This window comes from Sus scrofa, chromosome 4 (assembly GCF_054392235.1).
Source record: "Sus scrofa isolate SSC_HxYL_T2T_F1_AM1 chromosome 4, Sscrofa_HxYL_maternal_Yorkshire_Landrace_v2.0, whole genome shotgun sequence".
Taxonomy (NCBI): domain Eukaryota; kingdom Metazoa; phylum Chordata; class Mammalia; order Artiodactyla; family Suidae; genus Sus; species Sus scrofa.
In genome coordinates, this window is record NC_139386.1 from 70,700,224 (window position 1) to 70,720,879 (window position 20,656).

The 20,656-nt window shown below is 38.2% G+C and overlaps 1 protein-coding gene across 49 annotated transcripts in view; it reads right to left on the reverse strand.

The window, feature by feature from the left end:
* C4H8orf34 (chromosome 4 C8orf34 homolog) overlaps positions 1 to 20,656 on the reverse strand; it is a 470,609-nt gene that overhangs the window by 198,117 nt on the left and 251,836 nt on the right. For 48 of the 49 annotated variants that reach the window (XM_085022191.1, XM_085022168.1, XM_085022172.1 and 45 more), the window contains 2 exons: positions 11,296 to 11,381; positions 4,219 to 4,295 (listed from right to left, as the gene is read on the reverse strand). In XM_085022191.1, coding sequence (XP_084878317.1) covers positions 4,219 to 4,295; positions 11,296 to 11,381 — 163 coding nt within the window. Of the gene's footprint in view, positions 1 to 1,766; positions 4,296 to 11,295; positions 11,382 to 20,656 lie in introns of those variants that run through there. The other variant, XM_085022212.1, reaches the window with a different exon arrangement.

Here is a 20,656-nt window from a genome sequence, read left to right on the forward strand (position 1 = left end):
GTGGTCAAGGGATAAGTGATAAGCCGTAGGACTTGTGAAATTCAGAGATGACTAATAATAAGTATGTGGAAATGCCTAACAATTAAAAGGTGCTATAACAATATGTGATATAATTATTATTACTATCATTCTAGTTAGTTTTACATATCTCTTCAAACACATAAAACTCTTCAGAAGAAAAATGTACTAAAAATATAATTTTTAATAACTCCTAGGAATTTTAGGAAATCTTTCCCTACAGGAGTCCTTTTGATTTTTCTTCTACTTTAAGAAATGATGATCTGTCATATTAAGTCTTACAGAGCCACTTTATGATAGGCTGGTCAGTATTGACCAAGGAATAAAATAAGTATGCAATTTACGAAGGAAAAAGAGAAGCAGCCAGTAAGATATTGAATGCTAATTGTCTTTTTTTTTTTTTTTTTGGCTTTTTGGCTTTTTGGCTTTTTGCCATTTCTAGGGCCACTCCTACAGCATATGGAGGTTCCCAGGCTAGGGGTCTAATCAGAGCTGTAGCTGCCAGCCTACACCACAGCCACAGCAACACCGGATCCTTAACCCATTGAGCAAGGCCAGGGATCGAACCCGCAACCTCATAGTTCCTAGTCAGATTCATTAACCACTGAACCACAATGGTAACTCCCTAAATGTCTTTCTTATCTTTCCATCTTCCCATTATACTCACATGCTTGTTTAATACTTTCAAAACAAAATAGAATTTTGAAGGTTAAGAAACCATAGGAAGTGTGAAATTAAAAAATCATTGATAGTAAGTCTTTATGGATCACTGATCTAAAAAAAGTTTATGTACTGTATTTCTGAACTAAAAGGTCATAATCAATATCTGCTGCTCGGTATTTTCTTCCTAAGACTTCCTTTTTGTTGTTTCATTTTTAATGAACAGATTTATCCGACAAATCCAGGTTTAATCTTCACAAGATGTAGGAATGCTAAGACATTCCAGAACACAGAAGAAGGAAAGGGAGAAGGAAATTCCAAAAGAATGATTTGCTTATTTGGGGGAGGATAAAAACGTAAATCTAAATGTTGCTTTTACCTCACTCAAATACTCACAAAATATTTTAAACACAGGTTAAGCCACTGGGGAAAAAAATTTCCAAGAGTCTGTTACCCACTTATTAATATCCAATACCCAACATGGAAAGTTAGCAAATAGAGACAGCATGTGTTGAAACTACTCTAAATGGTTTTCAACATTTGTGGCATGTTTATATTTTTGCAGGATATGACTCAAAATTTGCTTTGAAGTATTTTGTATTTCTTACTGTAATAAAGGGGAAAAAAGTTCTGTTTTGTTCCAATTCTCCATTAATATTTAGATAAAATCACATTTTTCTTCTGGATTTACCAAAAGTACAATCCTAAGAAATCTTATTTAGGCAATTTGTATCAAAAATACCATCAAGCTGACATAATTTTTTCAATCCATGTTTTGTTCATGATGAAAGCTGCTACGATCTAGAAAACTATGTTCAAGGTTCTGATGTCAACTTGTTCCTCCATTTGTTGTTTATATTCCACACATGTCCCCTAAAAATTAAATGCTTAAATTTAAATTTGACTTTAAATGGAATCACAGACTTTTTAAGAATTCAAAATCTAGCGAATATGATAAGTGGAAACTAATAAAATTAGCTTAGAACAGATATCTGCATCAGGAAAACACTATGGGAGCACTATAAAAAGAAAGCAAAAATTTCTAAGGGCAGTTTGAAATTATTCGTAAGTTTGACCAAAAAAGTTAATTTCTTTTTTTTTTTTCCTCTTTGAGTTATTAGGTATCATTAAGTAAGCCAAATACTATGGACAGGATAAATCTTGATTTCAGAAAATTATTAGAAAAAGAAGCTAATGGTATGCTTTGAGATACAAGGAAGATATGTGCGTTTCGGTGGAACCTGCAGATGATAAAACAAATCTCTGAAAAAAAGTGATGACTGACAGATTATCCCAAACTGAAGGATGACATGCTTTTATCATCATGAGGTTATGAAGGCATATTAAAGTTTATAAATGTCAGAAAGTTTCTTTAAAAAAGTTAACACAGGAGTTCCTGTCATGGCGCAGCAGAAATGAATCCAACTAGGAACCATGAGGTTGCAGGTCTGATCCCTGACCTCACTCAGTGGGTTAAGGATCCTGCGTTGCTGTTGCTGTGGTGTACGCCGGCAGCTACAGCTCCTATTAGACCCTTAGCCTGGGAACCTCCATATTCCGTGGGTGCGGCCCTATAAAGACAAAAGACAAAAACAAACAAAAAAAGTTAACACAGACCCAGGTTTCAATCCAAAAATGTATTGGTATCAATTACATACCCCATTATACTCTCTGATGTGGGACATTATTTGAAACCCTGCATTTGGTTGTGGCATAACCTACACTTGACAGGGGCCTTAACAAACAAAAATGTGTTCAGAGAAAGCTTTGCAAACTACACAATATGAGAATTGTTTGAAAGAACGGTTGTGTTTTGGATGGAAAAAAAAAAGTCTCAGAAGGAACATATACCAGCTTCTACTCTCTGGAGATCAGTTAAGCAGAAGAAAGGTTGGACTCTGACTATTACCCTGGGAGTGGAACTAAGACCAGTGATTACAAGAGGTTGTGAGAAATATCAGAGAATGTCTAACAAATGGAAATAATCTGTCTATAAAAGAAACAAGAAAGCACTAGAAATATGAAGAATGTGCAATAGAAGGGGAACAGACCAGTGTTCAACTCCTGACCTCACTGCTGTTTTAGCCTGGGGATCTTGGTCCTGTTACTAAGATTCTCTGACTTTCCATTTCCTTACCTATAAAACAATGTCTTTGCACTGGATGCAAGTTGGGATAGCAGGTGAGAATACTGAAATAAGGACAAGGAAGGGCTAACTAGATGTTGCCATGGTTCTTCCTATTTCTCAGGCTCTACCATTTCATAATAAGTAAAAATATTTTTTTCATCTCATGGTAAGAAATTATTGCTAAATAATTTCATTTATTCATCATAGAAGTATTGTGTGCTTACTATGTATAGGCACTCTTCTAAGTATACAGAAGCGAAAAAAATGCAGAGAAATTCTTGTCCTCATAGACCTTATATTATGTGGGAAGAGACACTGACAATAAATAAAACAAGTAAATCACACACTACAGTAGAAGGTGAAAAGGCCTACACAGAAAAAATAAGGAAATTAGCAATTTTAAATAAGGTCAGGGAAACATCAGTGTGAAGTTGAAACATAGGAACAAAGATACATTAATTTCATCCAGAATTTTAAAATCAATTTTATTATGAAATCTATTGGAAACATGGTGCCCTCAACCAAAAATCCTAGGATTCAAAAGAGTTCCAAATAACGTAATCTCATCAGAGACTGTTATAGACTGAATTGCATCCGCCCCACAATTGTATGTTGAAGTCTTAACCTTCAGTACTTCAGAATGCGAATGTATTTGGAGACAGGATTTTTAAGGAGGTAATTAAGTTAAATGAGATCATTAGGATGGATCCTAATCCAAAGTGACTGGTGTATTTATAAGGAGAGGAGATTAGGACACAGAAGAGTACAGCCGGAAGACCACGTGAAGACACAGGGAGAAAAAGCTTTCTCAATATTACGTTTAGGATAATGCAAGATAGCAACTCAGAAGCTTTTATAAATTTATATTTAGAATTTATGTGCAGTTTTCAGTTTTTCTGTGTTTAACCTTTTAACATTAAAGTGCACTGAATATCTTAAACTTAGTGCTTTTCTCCCAACATTCTCTAGAGAAGGGAGATAGTGTAACCAAAATATCACAAGGACTTCACAATTGATAACACCATGCTTAAGTTATATGTAAATGTTCAGGATATGCAAAATATTTATTTTCCTATCGAGATATATATAAACATTTTCAAGTTTAAAATGACAGCTCATCATCTTTTAGAATGTTCAAGTACACAAGCAAGCAGTTAACAAAACCAGAAATTAGCTTTTCCCAACTCACTCAAACCTTTTTCCCCCAGTTGCTACAAGAGCTCAGTTCAGCTTTGCTGTGTACCTGTAATCAAGCTGGCCACCTACTGATGCAAGCATCTGGATGCATGTTTTAAAATATTCTTTAATTTAAATCATATCATTTCCTATCCCTTTCTATTCCTTTTAGATGTTCCTAGTAGCGATATATACTAATTTTAAAAATTAAAAGATATGTAAGTGAATATACTTACAGGTCCTGTTGGTTTAGATGCTTTCTCAAATTCTTCACCCTCCTCCATTAGTGCTTCTTCAGTCCCAGGTAAAGAATCTATTTGCAAAAAAGAGAACAGAAAAATTAGAGGCATATATTGCTTTTACTAACTTTCTGATATATATAGGTTTATTATGAGAAGGATATTAAAGTGATTGAATAGGTTGCTGAAAAATCATAATGTTTGTGATTTAAAGTAGAGTATAAAATGCTATTCACCTGGCTTGAAGACAATGTATGAACAACATTATTTCCAATTTAAAAAAACACAGTGAAGTCAGAGTGCACAAGAGCAGCAGTCACCTTAGAGCAACCCTTCTTTTGGCCTATTATTTAGCTGATTGTTGGAAGTTAATGTCCTCTTTCTGTCTTTAATCCTGTAATTTCATATTTGTTTTATCTATCAACTGTTTTCTTTGTTTTGGGTTTTTTTGTGTTTTTTGGGGGGCTACACAATTTAAATACAAATTTGGATTCTTTCTTTTAAGTGGGACAGAAGTTTTGAAAAGTTTGGAGAAGAGTACATATAAATAAATGGTGGTAGGTTTTCCATTTAATGTATTGAGCTTGAAATTGTGATTATTCACTTTAACATATGATAACTGGGGAAGGAGTGACTTTCATATATGTGAATGAAATGATGGCCTTTCCCTATGTTTGCTGAGTTAAATGACTATAACAACAAAGATTTCTACAAGCTAAAAAGAATTCTTCAATAAAGACATATATATGGAGCATCTAGAAACAGTTTGTTTTAAAACTCACCATTTAAATTAAAAAAAATCAGTTAAAAGGAAGGCATTCTAAACCACTGGAAACTTTAAAAATTGATTTTTTAAATTAACTGATATTTTAAAGAGCCATATGCATCCTTAAAGAAGACTTTCCTTCAGACCCACATATATATGGAGACAGATTTTTTTCTGTTGCATAAAATACGTGCTCTGGGAAGAAAGTCAGAGCCTTAAATCCTTAAATCCAAGTCCTTAATGGCCACTCAAGAATAGACAGACAATGGAAAGCTTAGCCCAAATACATAATCATAGCTTTTAAACCATGGAGCTCTTTCTATCTCTGATAACTCAGAATTCTACATTCAAGAAGAAAAAAAGATCAGTACAGATGATGAGAATTATACCAAGTTAAAAACAGTAACCCATTGATGAGGGAAACTTGAACCCCCTATCTATCAAAACCCTATTGTAAATGTGACAAAAGATAGATTCTATTAATGAGAATGTATAAACTAGCAAAATTTAAGTCTTCCGTGACTGAGTTATGTTCTGCAGGACTGTGAACAAATATTACTCTAATTTTAGTATTCACTTGGTCTTTTTTTCTATTCTATTTGTGTGTTGAAATTTCCATTCGTGTAGATTATTGACAATAAGTCATATTAACATGTTCTATTCTATGTTATAAAGAAGTTATTTCATATACAGAAGAAGTAAACTCACCCTTGTGTGGATTTGCTGGGTCTTTTATGGTTAGAAATACTATACAATAAGTAGCTCTCAAGTTCCTCTCAGTGAGTAGTCAGTGGTTTGTTTGTTTGTTTGTTTTGTCTTTTTGCTATTTCTTAGGCCGCTCCGGTGGCATATGGAGGTTCCCAGGCTAGGGGTTGAATCGGAGCTGTAGCCACCGGCCTACGACAGAGCCACAGCAACGCGGGATCCGAGCCGCGTCTGCAACCTACACCACAGCTCACGGCAACGCCGGATCGTTAACCCACTGAGCAAGGGCAGGGACCGAACCTGCAACCTCATGGTTCCCAGTTGGATTCGTTAACCACTGCGCCATGATGGGAACTCCAATAGTCAGTGGTTTTAAAGAGGTATTGTCATTCTGTTTGGTTTCTTATGCATAGGTGAATTAATCAGTTCATTCATCCATTTATTTGTATATTCTTTTATTAAAAAATACTATATGCCAGGAACTCAACTAGGTACTGTCAAAACAAGTTAAGCAGGATAATTTTCTGACTCTTTCTTTATTGGAACTTACTTGAACACTTTTATAGTATTAATTTTTTAAATAAAAATAAACATTAGTAAAGGGAAGGTATTGGTAACTTTTTATGGTTTCACATTTTCTTCTGTTCTTGTTTTGGTTAAATTCTTCCTGGTTATTGGTGCCATATCCAGTGAGATCTACAGTATGGTAAGGTCCTTTCAGCTTAGCATAAAGGGACAACTGTGAGGTGTGCCAGAATATTTGCAAATTTACATATTTGACCTTATTAAAAGTTGGTAAGTTCAGGAGTTCTCATTGTGGCTCAGCAGAAACGAACCTGACTAGTATCTATGAAGATACAGGTTCCATCGCTGGCCTTGCTCAGTGGGTTAAGGATCTGGCATTGCCGTGAGCTGTGGTGTAGGTTGCAGACATGGCTTGGATCTGGTGTGTCTGTGGCTGTGGTGTAGGCTAGCGGCTATAGCTCAGATTGGACCCCTAGCTTGGGAACCCTAGCTTATGGCCCTAAAAAGACCAAAAAAAAAAAAAAAAGTTGCCAAGGTGAAAGGTCCCCTCAAAATAGTTCAATCTATTGACAGACAATCATATTGACAGATGATTGACAGGATATCAATTTAACAAGGTAGAAGGAACAATAAGCACCATGAAAATAAAACCTTAGTGTTTAACGCTTGGAAGGGTACAGTACATTTTTTTAAGTGCTCTGAGTACATTGTTTATTACATAGTATTGGAGAGTGTATATTTGTAGCCTTTTTGCTCTGTCTATTCCAGAGCAATTTCTTCTAAGTATAAATGATTTTCAAAATATAAGCAATGAATTCATGGAGCCTTTTTTAATTACTTGGAAGAGAAAATGAGTCACTAAATTTGTCAGATGTTAGCGTTTATTTTATCTCCTCATTTTAGAGAAGAAGAAACAGAAGCATAGCAAGATGAAGTAATTTTGTCAAAATGTAACAGTCTCTGGCAGCGCTTAGACTAGAAACTCAGCCTCCGTGGTTGACTAGGTATGTGGTGGGAGCCTAGAGATATGCAGAGTTTGTCATGATGTTTAACTTCATCTGATGTCTTCCTGTCATTATTTTTACTTCACTGTTTGTGTCACAAGAGATTTTTCTAAGCACCAAGTTACACCTGCTCATAGAAATATTTACGTTTACTGAGCCAAACTCAATGTGGATGCACAGTTAACATAAAAGTCACATTAGCATTTTTGGATCTAGTGACTTGACTAACTTAAGTTGATAAGAATGTACTGAATCAGGAGTTCCCTGGTGGCCTAGTGGTTAAGGATCTGGCATTGTCACTGCTATGGCTCTGGTCACCGCTGTGGCATAGGTTCAATCCCTGGCCTGGGAACTTAAGCATGCATGCTGTGGGTACAGTCAATTAAAAAAAATAATGTACTGAACCAGAATAACATATTTTGGAATTAGTTGATTAGGTCTACTAATATCTGAATGTGAAGAATTCAGGATATTGGCATTCAAGAAAGTAGGGAGTTTCCATTGGGGCTCAGTGATAACAAACCCTACTAGTATCCACGAGGATGTGAGTTCGATCTGTGGCCTTACTCACTGGATTAAGGATCCAGTGTTGCTGTGAGCTTCAGTGTAGGTCACAGAAAAGGCTCGGATCTTACTGTGGCTGTGGTGTAGGCTGGCAGCTGTAGCTCCAAATCAACCCCTAGAATACCTTTTCCCCAGTGAATGCAAATAAGTATAATCAACAGATTATTGATGCCTTGTTTAATTTTCTAAAAAAAATGTAAATCCCAGCAATACTGTTATTGTGTAAATGTGATTGTTGAAGGATACAGTATCTGACTGTGGAAGGATACATTATATGCAGACTGCTGGATTTGAGTGGTTTTGATAGACTATATAATGAGCCAGTAGTTAATACCTGTTTTGTATCTAGTTTTATACTGGGCATGGTGGAGAACACAAGAAATCCTCAAGAAGTAGAGAATCCAATTGATGGGAGAAGAACAAACACACAAGAAGTCGTTCAAAACTAGGGGCTAAAAAAGAAAACACTGGCGTGGGCTGGACTTCAGGAACACTTTACATCACCTTAGAGCATAGGATCTGAATAGGCCAGAGGGAAGGGGAAGGAATTTATGATGAGTCAAATCAGGGTGGCTTAAGTAAAGATACACATGCAGGAAAACCAGTGAGGAGAAGCCAGGCTGACTGTCAACCAATGGCCAGCCTGGGGCCCCTCAGTTGCTAGTGACACATTGCTCAACTTTCACTGTCAGTGTCAGAGGTCTGCCCCACAAGTGTGTCACCTCATCAGGACAAGGAGAGATTTGAGTGTATGGCAACTATTACTTTTTTTTTAGTATTGTGCTACACTGGCATTGGTTTAAATTCCCATAACATTTTATTTTTTAATGTTTATTTATACTGTTTTCAATATTTGACATATAAAAGACAAAGTATGTTTGAATAATAATATATATAAGTAGGACATTTAAGTTACAAAGAAAAATCATAAAATAGACACCCCAAACCACCACTAACCTAAGAATTAGAACATTCCCATTAACCTTCATGCACCTGTGAGCTCCTTCCTCATCCCATCTCCTTGCTTCCCCTGTCCCCTGAGGATAACTATCATTTTGAGTCTCTCATTCCCTTCTTTCATTATAAATGTATCACTTATGTATGTTTCCCAAAGAATATATTATTTAGATTTGCTAGGTTTTTTTGTCTGCCTTTTTAGGGCCGCACCTGGGGCATATGCAGGTTCCCAGGCTAGGGGCTGAATCTGAGCTGTAGCTGCCAGCCTACACCACAGCCATATCAATGTGGGATCTGACCCATGTCTGTGACCTACATCACAGCTCGCAGCAATGCCAGATCCTTAACCCACTGAGCGAGGCCAGGGATCGAACTCACATCCTCATGGATCCTAGTCAGGTTTGTTAAATGCTGAGCCACAACAGGCACTCCACAGACTTTCTAGTTTTGAGCTTTACAACAATGGCATTCTATGACTTCTTTTGTTCAATAAGCATTATGTTTTTTTAATAAAGAGAAATTTTATTTTTGAGATATGTATTCTTATAAAATGTTTTTACAAATATTATGCTTTTGAGACTCATTCAGTTGTGAGCCACAACCTGCTTATTCCAGATTGCAAGACCCAACTGCCATTTCAGATCAGTTACTGGAAATCAGCATTTATATTATACTATATTTATATTATGGAAACCTTCGATCTCTACAAATCATGGCTTTCTTTTTCAAAGAAACAGTTGTTAACATTTATGAGCACACACCACTGATTTCATCCATACTATTGTGTGGAGCTGAAATGCATTCACTTTCTATAATGTGCCAATTTTACATTTTATCCATTTTCCCGTCCACCAGTATGTTAACACAGTTTGCTCACATTTCAGGGTACATGAGACTTATTTCTCTGTAATATTTTTCCCTAAAGTGGCATTTCTGGGCTTTACTCAAGATTTTAGGATAACAGAAAACTATTTCCAAACTTGTTTATGCTCTACATGTAGTGTATGAGTTTTTTTTCATCTCTATTTTTACCAACACTTGGTTTTACCAGATTTCTTAATTAATGTTAAATAAAAAGTTGTAAAACAGCATCTCTCAGTGACCTTAACTTGTTTTTCCTTGATTACTAGAGTAGTTAAACATTTCTCAAACATTCATTGGCCACTTGTGTTTCGTCTTCTGTGAAATGTCTATTCATTTCTGTTGCATATTTCTCTCTTGGTTTGCTGATCCTTTCTTTATTAAATTATACATGTACTTTATGTATTCTGAATATTAATTTCTGATTAGTGATAATATAATTAAACACCTTTTTCTATTTTGTAGCTTATCAACTCACTTTGTTTCTGGCTTTTTTTTTTTTTTTTTTTTTTTTGGTCTTTGTCTTTTTCTCGGGCCACACCCATGGTATGTGGTGGTTCCCAGGCTAGGGGTCTAATCGGAGCTGTAGCCGCCAGCCTACACCACAGCCACAGCAACTCAGAATCCAAGTCGAGTCTGCGACCTACACCACAGCCCACAGCAATGGTGAATCCTTAACCCATTGAGCAAGGCCAGGGATCGAACCCTCAACCTCATGGTTCCTAGTCTGATTTGCTAATCACTGAGCCACGATGGGAACTCCTCTGGCATCTTCTGATAACAAGAATTCTTTAACACTGGGTAGTTAATTTTTTTAATTTTTTAATATTTAGGAATTGCTACATCTTATTTAAGATGTCCTTCTCTACCCAGATGTAAGGACAATAGTCTCCTATGGTTTCTTTTCTAATTATTCCAATGGAGGTAGTGAGTATTTCCTGCTAGAGCACTGAGTGATGGAGCAGTGACAGACCTTAGATGCCATTGCAGCAGCACTGCATATACTTATTCATTTCCTCAGCAAATATTTTGAAGTGCCCTGGCATGAATAATATGCTAAGCCAAGGAGTTTGAATTTTGTCCTACAGAAAATGGGGAAGAAATAGCAGCTTCATTTTTAGGAAGATAATGAACCCAAAGGGTTGAGACAGTATAAGGAGAATCTATTTGCAGAGCTGTTCCACTATACAGGGAAAGAGGATGAAGGCTAGATGAGGAGATCTCAGGGAAAATGAAGAGGAGGCTGGGTTGGTGACAGTGACATAATTTGAGACTGATTTAACATGGGGCTGAGAGAGAGGAAGGGAAATCAAGTATGATATCAACATTTCTGATCAGATGACTGAAGGGATCTATGATGTGAGAATGAGAGTAGGCAATGTAAGGTCCCCAACTACGCTGGATTTAGTAACAAAATTTGGGGAGCAGGCAACATACAGTTGACCTGTGAGTACCTTAAACAGGCACAGACATTAAGAGGCTGCTCCTCTGGACCCACGCTTCTTGCCTCCTTTTCTGCTTTGCCCTGAAACCTCCTGACACACACAACCTGAAAGAGAGGTGGATGTGTGAACAGCAGCTATGGTGATTTGGTTTCAGGAACAGAGGCTTGGTTTAATTTCTTTTTTTAAAAAAAAAAAATCTTTAAAAATCTACTAAACACACTATTAAATCATTGAATTTAAAACTTACCCAAAGAATCTGGGATTATTTCATCTGGAGAATGAAGTACTTGTGAGGTCTCTTCTGTCCTTTCTGCCAGGTTGTCCCCTTGAAGCCTAAGTGATTAAAAAACAGTCACTGAAACCTCTAATCGTGTTGAATTGTGAAATGTGAACTACATACTACTGGGAACATGACCTTGAACCTCTAAACGCTAAAATCAGACATGTTTCTTCCAAGCAGAAATACACGTTTACTGAAACCTTTGTAACACAGTGTTTTTGCTTTTCTAAACTTTAAGGAAAAGTCTTTCATGTTTTCTCCTGTATACAAGGGTAGATTAGTTTAGGTAGATTCTGCTTTCCTGACTAAGGGAGGTTTATAAGGAAATGTTTTTGCTGAAACTACAATGTGGAAGTGAGAGGAAGAAAAGCAAGCATCCAACACAGCATGCTCCTCTGGCATCTGGGTCAAGGAACATGAGAGGGTTGCTATGGTTATACAAAGGTTTATCAAACACAGTTCTCCAAATCAACCAAACCTGAGTTTAAAGGCCTGCAGGTCAAGATTCATCTCCAAAGGGGAAGCAAAGATTGTCAGTATGTGTGACTGCCCAGGGTTCTTCCTCAGGAAAAGAAGACTTGTAGGTATTTTTATGACAACAGATTTCTGAGATTCTACATCCTCACCTCTGTAGTGAGATTAGCATCCCATTCAAACAGTCTGGGTTTAGATGAAACTGTGAAACCACTCCATCAGAAGAGATAGAGCTCATCAAAAAATGTTCAAACTCTGACCTAAGAACAGCAGAATAAGCTCTGCTACTGTTGGAGGACAGTATATCAAACAGTTCAGAGATTATAACTTTCTGTCAGTGCCCTTACTTTTTTCTTCCATTTAGCTGATGGCAAGTGCCCACTGGGGAGAGTATTAAGAAAAACATGACCTATATCATTACTGTTTTTAAAAATACAAACTCAGGAGTTCCCGTCGTGGCGCAGTGGTTAATGAATCCAACTAGGAACCATGAGGTTGCAGGTTCGGTCCCTGCCCTTGCTCAGTGAGTTAACGATCTGGCGTTGCCGTGAGCTGTGGTGTAGGTTGCAGACGCGGCTCGGATCCCACCTTGCTGTGGCTCTGGCGTAGGCTGGTGGCTACAGCTCCGATTAGACCCTTAGCCTGGGAACCTCCATATGCCACGGAAGCGGCCCAAGAAATAGCAAAAAGACCAAAAAAAAAAAAAAAAAATACAAACTCAAATACTCAAATACAATTCACAACTGTACCAGGCTTAAAAGTTTAAAATTTTCAGTCCCAGGCCAGGGACTGAATCCTAGCCACACCTGCAACCTACGTCACAGCTCTGGCAATTCCAGATCCTTAACCCACCACCCCACAGCAGGAACTCCATACACTTTATTTTTATTTTTATTCCTACAGCATTCCTATAACATTCTGTATATATTATACATTTATATTTGCATATTATCTTCTGTACATAAAACCATATGTACTGTATTATAGAAGCTAATTAAATAATTCTCAAGAGTAATTTCCTGATAGACATGAAACAGTTTGGTCATGAATCTTATACTTTTAATTAATTTTTAAAAGTTTACTCTAAAAAAACAGTATCACTTTTAAGTGACTGATTTAGCTACAGACTGCTCGAATCTGACCAATATTTCTTATTTTGTTTACTTCTAATAATTAGGATAAATACTTCGCTAATCAGAATATCAAATATTCTTTTTTGAGTTTTCTTTATTTAAGACCATTTCATCAAATTATCAAAGAGAGAAAGTATGTAGAGACATGCGATTTTGAAAGGTGTGAGTAAAAATTACTATTAAAAATTGACAATGAGCTCCAACACATTTGGGTTTTTAACATTAGGTTAAAAACCTAAATGGAAAATAAATCTCCAACAAAGGCAATATGAAAAAAAAAATCAAAACTAAGCTGTATTTTTTTCTTTTTTTGCTCATTGTAAGCTTCAAAAAAAGGAAATACTTACTTAGTACTTATCAATATTTATCAATATGCTCAATTAATAACTCAAATGTTGCAGAGATATAAAGAAATCGCAAGTGTCCTTGATTTCACAGAATTCTCAATTTAGCTGAATTGAAAAGACAAATGGCCATGAAAACAACCAGCAAATTGGGTGGCCTTGGAGCTGGCTCATCTTTGTCCAAGTATCCTCCAGATACCTTAGGAGTTGAATTCACCATGACTTGGCACCAACTCCCTTGAGGAATGCTTCTCAGCCCTGTAAAACCTGAGTGCCCTGCCAGCATTTGCCCACCTGCAATCCACACAGCACCACTTCTGTAAGAGGTTAACAGGCACTATGCAAACAAGGGCTGTGTGGGCAAGTCCGGGAAATACAGTCTTAATAAACGTTAAATCACTTTTTTTTTACATTACAAGAGTTTTACTCATATTCTCAAACATTCTCTCTGTTTTCTAAAATTCCCCTTCCATATTAAACACTCTTCCATATCAAAGTCCCTAAACAAAATGCTTCTTGCTCCTCTGTGTCATAAATGAAGCCCCTTTTTCTTCTAAGAATATGACATCCTTCTTTCCTCTAAGAATATTATAGTACCTCCTCCCCAAATGAGGCTGTCTAACCCCTCGACCTCAGATAACACAGGGTTATAAATATTAACCTGCTTTCTTTTTGTCTATGAAGCTTTGATCAGACTCAGAATTTTCTTCTTTGACCCAAGCATCACTATTATCTTGTACGATTTTTGTGTTCATGTATATTATCCACCCACTAATTTCAAAGTCCTTCAATTTCGCTCTCAAGATCTTCCCTTCCATTTCACCTTCCCTAACCCAAGGACAGAGAACTCAACTGCTCTGTCAGAAATCTTTAATGTTCTGTTCTCTGATAACAAATTCCTCTCCTTTAGGCTCTTTCATAAACTCATTTTTCTCTCCAATCGAATAGATCGTTTTCCCTTGAGTTTCTCCCAGGTTTCATACCTCTCCTGATTTCCTTCCAGCCCTATTCACTGGGGACTAACTGCCTCCCCAGTTTCCATGCACTCATGTCCATTAGTCATTACTGCCAACCAGACCCTAACCTTGTTATGAATCTGTCATTTTCCTTCACATGTGCAGCTAAAAACCTCTGGTGACAATCATGACGTTCTAGGATAGCTGAGTACAAATCAACAGTCTCCAACTTTACACTTTGGCTTCTTGGTTGTTATTCTTTCTTACGGTCCTTTCAAAGTCTTTTCAAAAATATCACCTCTCTTCTATGCCATCCAGAAAATGATGTAATCAGAAACTTTCTACTCCCCCTCCCCCAGAACCTGCAGAATTGTCTTCAGCCCAACCTGTACGCCTGCCTTTCCAATCCACAGAGGGTGAGAGGCTTGACAGGTGTGAGTTGATATTTCATTGTGGTTTTGATTTGCACTAACCTGATGACTAGCGATGTAGACTCTTCATGTGCCTGCTGGCCATCACCATGTCTTCTTTGAAAAAAATGTCTAGTCAGGTCCTCTCCCTGTTTTTTTTCTAGTTGTTTGTTTTTGGATATTAAGTTGTATAGGCTCTTTATATATTTCAGATATTAACTCTCCATCAATGCCTTTACTTCCACTGTTTTATTTTATTTTTATTTTTTATTTTTTTGCTTTTTAGGGCCACACCCATGGCATATGGAAGTTCTCAGGTTAGGAGTCAAATCGGAGCTACAGCTGCTGACCTACACCACAGCCACAGCAACTCGGGATCCGAGCCACGTCTGCAACCTACACCACAGCTCATGGTAATGCTGGATCCCTGACCCACCGAGCGAGGTCAGGGAATGAAGCCTCATATATCCTAGTCGGGTTCCTTACCACTGCACCACAATAGGAACTCCCTTGCACTGTTTTAATTCACCTCTCAACCCATCTTAATTTGGTTTGTGCTGCTACCATTTTGAGTGACTACTTACACTGAGACTGCCTGACCTTCTGATCGCCACATACAGTGGAAACCTTTCAGATCTTCGTTTTCTTTTACTTTCAGCCTTACTTTGTATGAACACTCTTTTCCTACCCTGCACCATACCCCTGAATCAGCTTATCAGCTCTTGCGGTTTTAACTACTGTAGGTTGAAGTTTATCAAACCTTTACTTGAGTTCTCAGCTCAAGACAGGTATATCCAAATTCTTGCAGGACATTACTTAATTAACCATAGGCATCTCAAAGTCAGCTTGTTCCAAGCAAACTCATCTTCATCACGGCCTGCCTTGTATGTTTAAACATCCCAGTCTGTTAACTCTACTCCCTCAAGAGATTTCCTGAATCCATCACTTCCTTATGTTCCTACAATCGTGCTGCTGCTCATCTTGACTTGCTTGGATTATTATATAGTTTCCTTGCTGATATCCATACACAGAAACTTGTCCTTCAAAAATCCACTTTACCATATGACTACCAGAATGTCCAAAATAAATCCTCATGATTTATTATGCTTATGCTTTAAATATTTTAGTGCAAGAGATTTTAACATGAGTATTCTTAGAGGATTCATCGACAGGTTTCAGGGGAATCACAATAAGTCACAATAAATGGAATAAAAAGTTTTGGGTGGGTGTGTTCTTTTTTTTGGACAGGGAGACAGTTAACCTCAACCAGATTCTCAAAATAATCTTTGACTCAAAAGAGTTTAAGAACTGCCACTGACTTCTCATCACCTGAAAAATGAGTTACGGTTTCCTTACCAAGTCACTGCAGTCTCTCTATTGCACAACGTTTACCTGTTTCTGCAACTTTATCTTCTGGGATATTTCACCTTGGATTTTATACTCCATAAACTCCAAACTGCTTTTACTTTTGTGCAGATATTTTATTAAGCCTCTGTGTCATTATATAATGATCTCTGGTAGAATTTATTTTCCCCTCTTCTACTATTTGGCTTAACTCTAGGTTTTAATTATAGCTTCTTCCTTTTTCAGAAGTTTTTCTTCCAGAAGTCGTAGCACCTGTGCAAATCCTTACTTTACTGCATTTTAATTGTTGAGATGTCTGCCAACTCGTGTCATGCATCTTAAAGAAAAGAATTTTAGGAGTTCCTGTTGTGGCTCAGCAGAAACAAATCTGACTAGTATCCATGAGGACACAGGTTGAATCCCTGGCCTCACTCAGTGGGTTAAGGATCTGGCATTGCTGTAAGCTGTGGTGTAGGTCATAGATGTGGTTTGGATCCCAAGATGTTGTGGCTGTGGCACAGGCCAGTGGCTACAGCTTCAATTCAACCACTAGCCTGGGAACCTCCATATGCCACGGGTGCAGCCCTAAAAAAATAAATGAACAACAAAAAAAGGATAAGAATTTATTTTTCAGAGTTCCTGTTGTCACAAAATGGGATTGGCAGGGTCTTGGGAGCATTGGTACACAGGTTCTATTCCCAGCCCCACACAATGGGTTAAGAACCCAGCGTTGCCACAGCTGAGTGTAGGTAGTAACTGCAGCTCGGATCTGATCTGATTCCTGGTCCTGGAACTCCATATGCCATGGGGCAGCCCAAAAAATTAAAAAATAAATTAAATAAATTTAAAAAGTAGTTAAAAATAATTTTATTTTTCATATTTTAATGTCCCTAAAGCCTAGCTTAGATTGAGCTTGCACATTGTAAGCTCTAAAAGAGATCTGCTAAGTTTTTTTTTCAGTGGTTAGCTCATCTTTTCTCTTTTTCCTTTTTTTTTTTTTTTTTTTTAATGGGTGGGGTGGGAAAGAAGTGGGGGAAGTAGACATAGGGAAGGTAGAGAGGGGCATAAGCCTTTCAACATATCCCTTTTCATAATTTTTTTGTAATGTGATTATTCTGTTTCTATGTTATCATGTTACATATTTTAATCTTCCCTGAATACCTCTGGAAGAAAAGTAGCATCTAACTGAAGAGGACACACTCATCAAATGTTTCTTTGAACCAAATTGAATACACTATTGCATGCATGAAATTAAATGCCAAGCAAACATTTCCAACTCATTAAAGGAGATGAATAAAATCTGGATTAAGTCAAGAAATGTTAATGGAGTAGGTGCTACTTGCACTGAGATTTGAAAATGCTAAAGTTTGATTAGGTGAAGAAAAAGAGAAAGGGTTTTCCAGGGAAAGAGCAGTGAAATAAGAGATGACATTTACTTTGGAAAAAGAAGCCTGACTGGAGAAAGAGGCGGGAAAAGGGGGGGAAAAAAGAGAGAGAGAGAGAGAGAGAGAGGGGAAGGAAACATCAAGTATAACAAAAAATTGACTAGTAGCTTCAGTGAAGGAAATGTATTGAGAACAACAAACAACATGTCTAGATTAGAAAACGTGTTCAGATGGGATCTTGCAAATCAAACGAGAAGAATTAGACTTAATGTAGCAGGAAATTTTGAAAGTTTTTAATTATATGTGTAAATGATAAAAGCTGCACCAAGAAAATAACATTCACTGGGGCATTTTGGAAGGTCATTAGGAAGCTCTTGCAGGAGCTTTGAAACAGGAATAGAAGATCAAGAGCATGGAGTAAGGAGGGTCCAGGCAAGTGCCTACCAGGGCCCAAGCACTGGTCCAGTTTAGGGGGTGGGGGTGGGGGTAGCTGTGAATACAGTGAACCAAACTCCTTCATGGAGTTTTCATGCTACTGACTGAAGACAATAAACAAACAAACAAACAAACAAGTAAAAGGCATAAGTCACATGTTAAAAAATCAAGGATAGAAAAATAGAGGCAGGAAGGCACATAGGAAGGGTCTTGGAGAAGGGGTAGTATGTAGTTTTATATGGTGTGTCCAGGGAAAGCCTTAATTGTGGGTAATATTTGAGCCAAAACTTGAAGGAGTGAGGAACTAAGTGACTAGATCCCTGGAAAGAATATTACAAAGAGAGAGATCAGCAGGTACAAATGAAGCCAGTGACAGGAATGGCGAGAACAAGGGGTAAATAACAGGATATGCTGTCAGAGAGGTAGCTGAGATGAGACCACGTAGGACATTCTACATTGTTGTTGGGAGGGAGAAATTTCCCTGTAGCCTTCCAGGTTCTTCTGGCTGGTCTCAGAGTTAAACTGGTACGAGACAGATAACAGAGAAAAAAAATCACGTGGAAGTTTAGCAGCATGTATACATGGGAGAGACCAGAAAAACTGAGTACCTTGCCAAAATGGTGAAGCCCACACCTTAAATACCATCTTCAACTAAAGACAAAAGAGTGTGTTGAGGTTAAAAAAAAAAAGGTTCCCACTGTGGTTCAGCAGTAATGAACCTGACCAGTATCCATGAGGATGTTGGTTCAATCCCTGGCCTTGCTCAGTGGGTTAAGGATTCGATATTTCTCTGAGATGTGGTGTAGGTTGGCAGCTGCAGCTCTGATTTGACCCCTACCCTGGGAACTTCATATGCTGCCATAAAAAGCAAAAAAAAAAAAAAAAAAAAAAAAAAAAGCAGCTGACATGGAGATGATGGAGATGGAAAAGCAAAGATTTGGTAAACCAGTGTTTGCTGGGCCAGCAGAGACTCTGGGACACAAGAAATTTTAACCAATAGACTTTGCTGAGTTCCTCCCTGTCTCCACACCTAGGTCATCTACAGTTACCTACAGTGATCGCTCCCTTCTTGGAACACATCCTCCATCTACATTCTCTAGGCAGCTAAAATGAAGATAAGAAGAAAAATTTCCTGAATCTTCTGTTTCTTAAAAATAACCAGTCTAGATTAATCCTCATGCTAAAGAGACACATTTTGAGATGGCAAATTTTACTCCCCTACAACGTCATCTAGAAATTTGATGCTAAAATATCTATTCTTGGGAGTTCCCGTCGTGGCTCAGTGGTTAATGAATTCGACTAGGAACCATGAGGTTGTGGGTTCAATCCCTGGCCTTGCTCAGTGGGTTAAGGATCCGGTGTTGCCGTGAGCTGTGGTGTAGGTTGCAGACACGGCTCAGATCCCCAGCTGCTGTGGCTCTGGCGTAGGCCGGCGGCTACAGCTCCGATTCGACCCCTAGCCTGGGAACCTCCATGTGCCGTGGCAGCAGCCCAAGAAATGGCAAAAACAAAAAACAAACAAACAAAAAAAACGTATTCTTCTTCCCCATGAAAATGAGAAGCCAGTGGAAGTGTTTTGAAGCAGTGGACGGACATGCCGAGGCTTCTGCTTAAAGGAGCCTTCTGCCCACTGTGTTGAGAAGACACTGTGGGGATGAGAATGGAAGCTGGGAGATTCTTTTGGAGGATATTCCACCAGCCTTGTGGAGAGGTGGGAATGGCTTGCCCAAGGGGGAGGATATTCCACCAGCCTTGTGGAGGTGATAAGAAGTGGACTGATTCTGGATAAATTCCATTGCAGGAGCCCACAGCCCGTCTGATCCATGAGACTTGGGGTTGTGAGAGAAAAAGAGGAATAAACAATATCTGTCCTGAGCAACTGAAATGATCACTTCTACAAAGCCCTTCAGAATATTATACACGCTACTAATTATCTCAGCTGTTTGGAAGGATGTGATATTCTGTGTCACTGGAAAATAAGTGGAGTGTTTCAGTAAACGTCATTTAGATGAGGCGAACCACAATACACAGTTTAGGTTTTGAGAAATTTTGAACGTTTCCTTCGAAGATAAGAAAATGAACTTATCCTTCTGCTCCACAAAGGGTCATTCTCAAAACCTCTTTTCATAACACCAGTCACTGAGTTTTTCCTAAGGCTCTTTCTAAATGTTAATTTTCCATTTTAGGTCCAGGATGTTTCTCCAGAATTATTTTTTTGAGGGAAATTCTAACGACTTACTGTCACTTACTCAACTTTAAAGTCTTAAAGAAGCCAAACTGTCATCAACATCAAAAATTTATTGGTGATCTTCAGAGGCAAAGCCCTCCACTGAGCAAGGGGCCTGCAACCTGGCCGGAGACCTACATGCATTTTCGTGATCTCGCCAATTACTTTGCAAGCTTCCGGGTCAGAGACCAGGTCTGACATCTTTCACATCTTCAGGGCCTGGTATAGTCACTTACATCCGTGCCCCCGAGAATAACCATCTATTTAAATGGCATCTATCTGAAGTCACTAAACACTTGCAGTAGTTCCTTTTCTATTCTAGGAAAATGCCGCCCTCCACCCAAGTCCCACCCACGTCCCAGTTCTTCAGGGAATTACCTGGACATTCCTCCTCCACCTTCCTTTCCAAACCTACGGACTCCACTCAGGGTGCAGGGGGGGAGGTGTGTCTCGCTTTCCCTTGGCCATTCCCGTTTGACCCTTCGATGGGTGATCTGGCCCCTTGACGCTGTCTTTCAGGTCCCCTCAACAGCATTCTCTGTGCCCCAGACACAGCTCAACCTCCCAGAAACCCTGACCAATACTTCTGCCCCAGAAACTCCTTTGCCAAGAGAAAATTT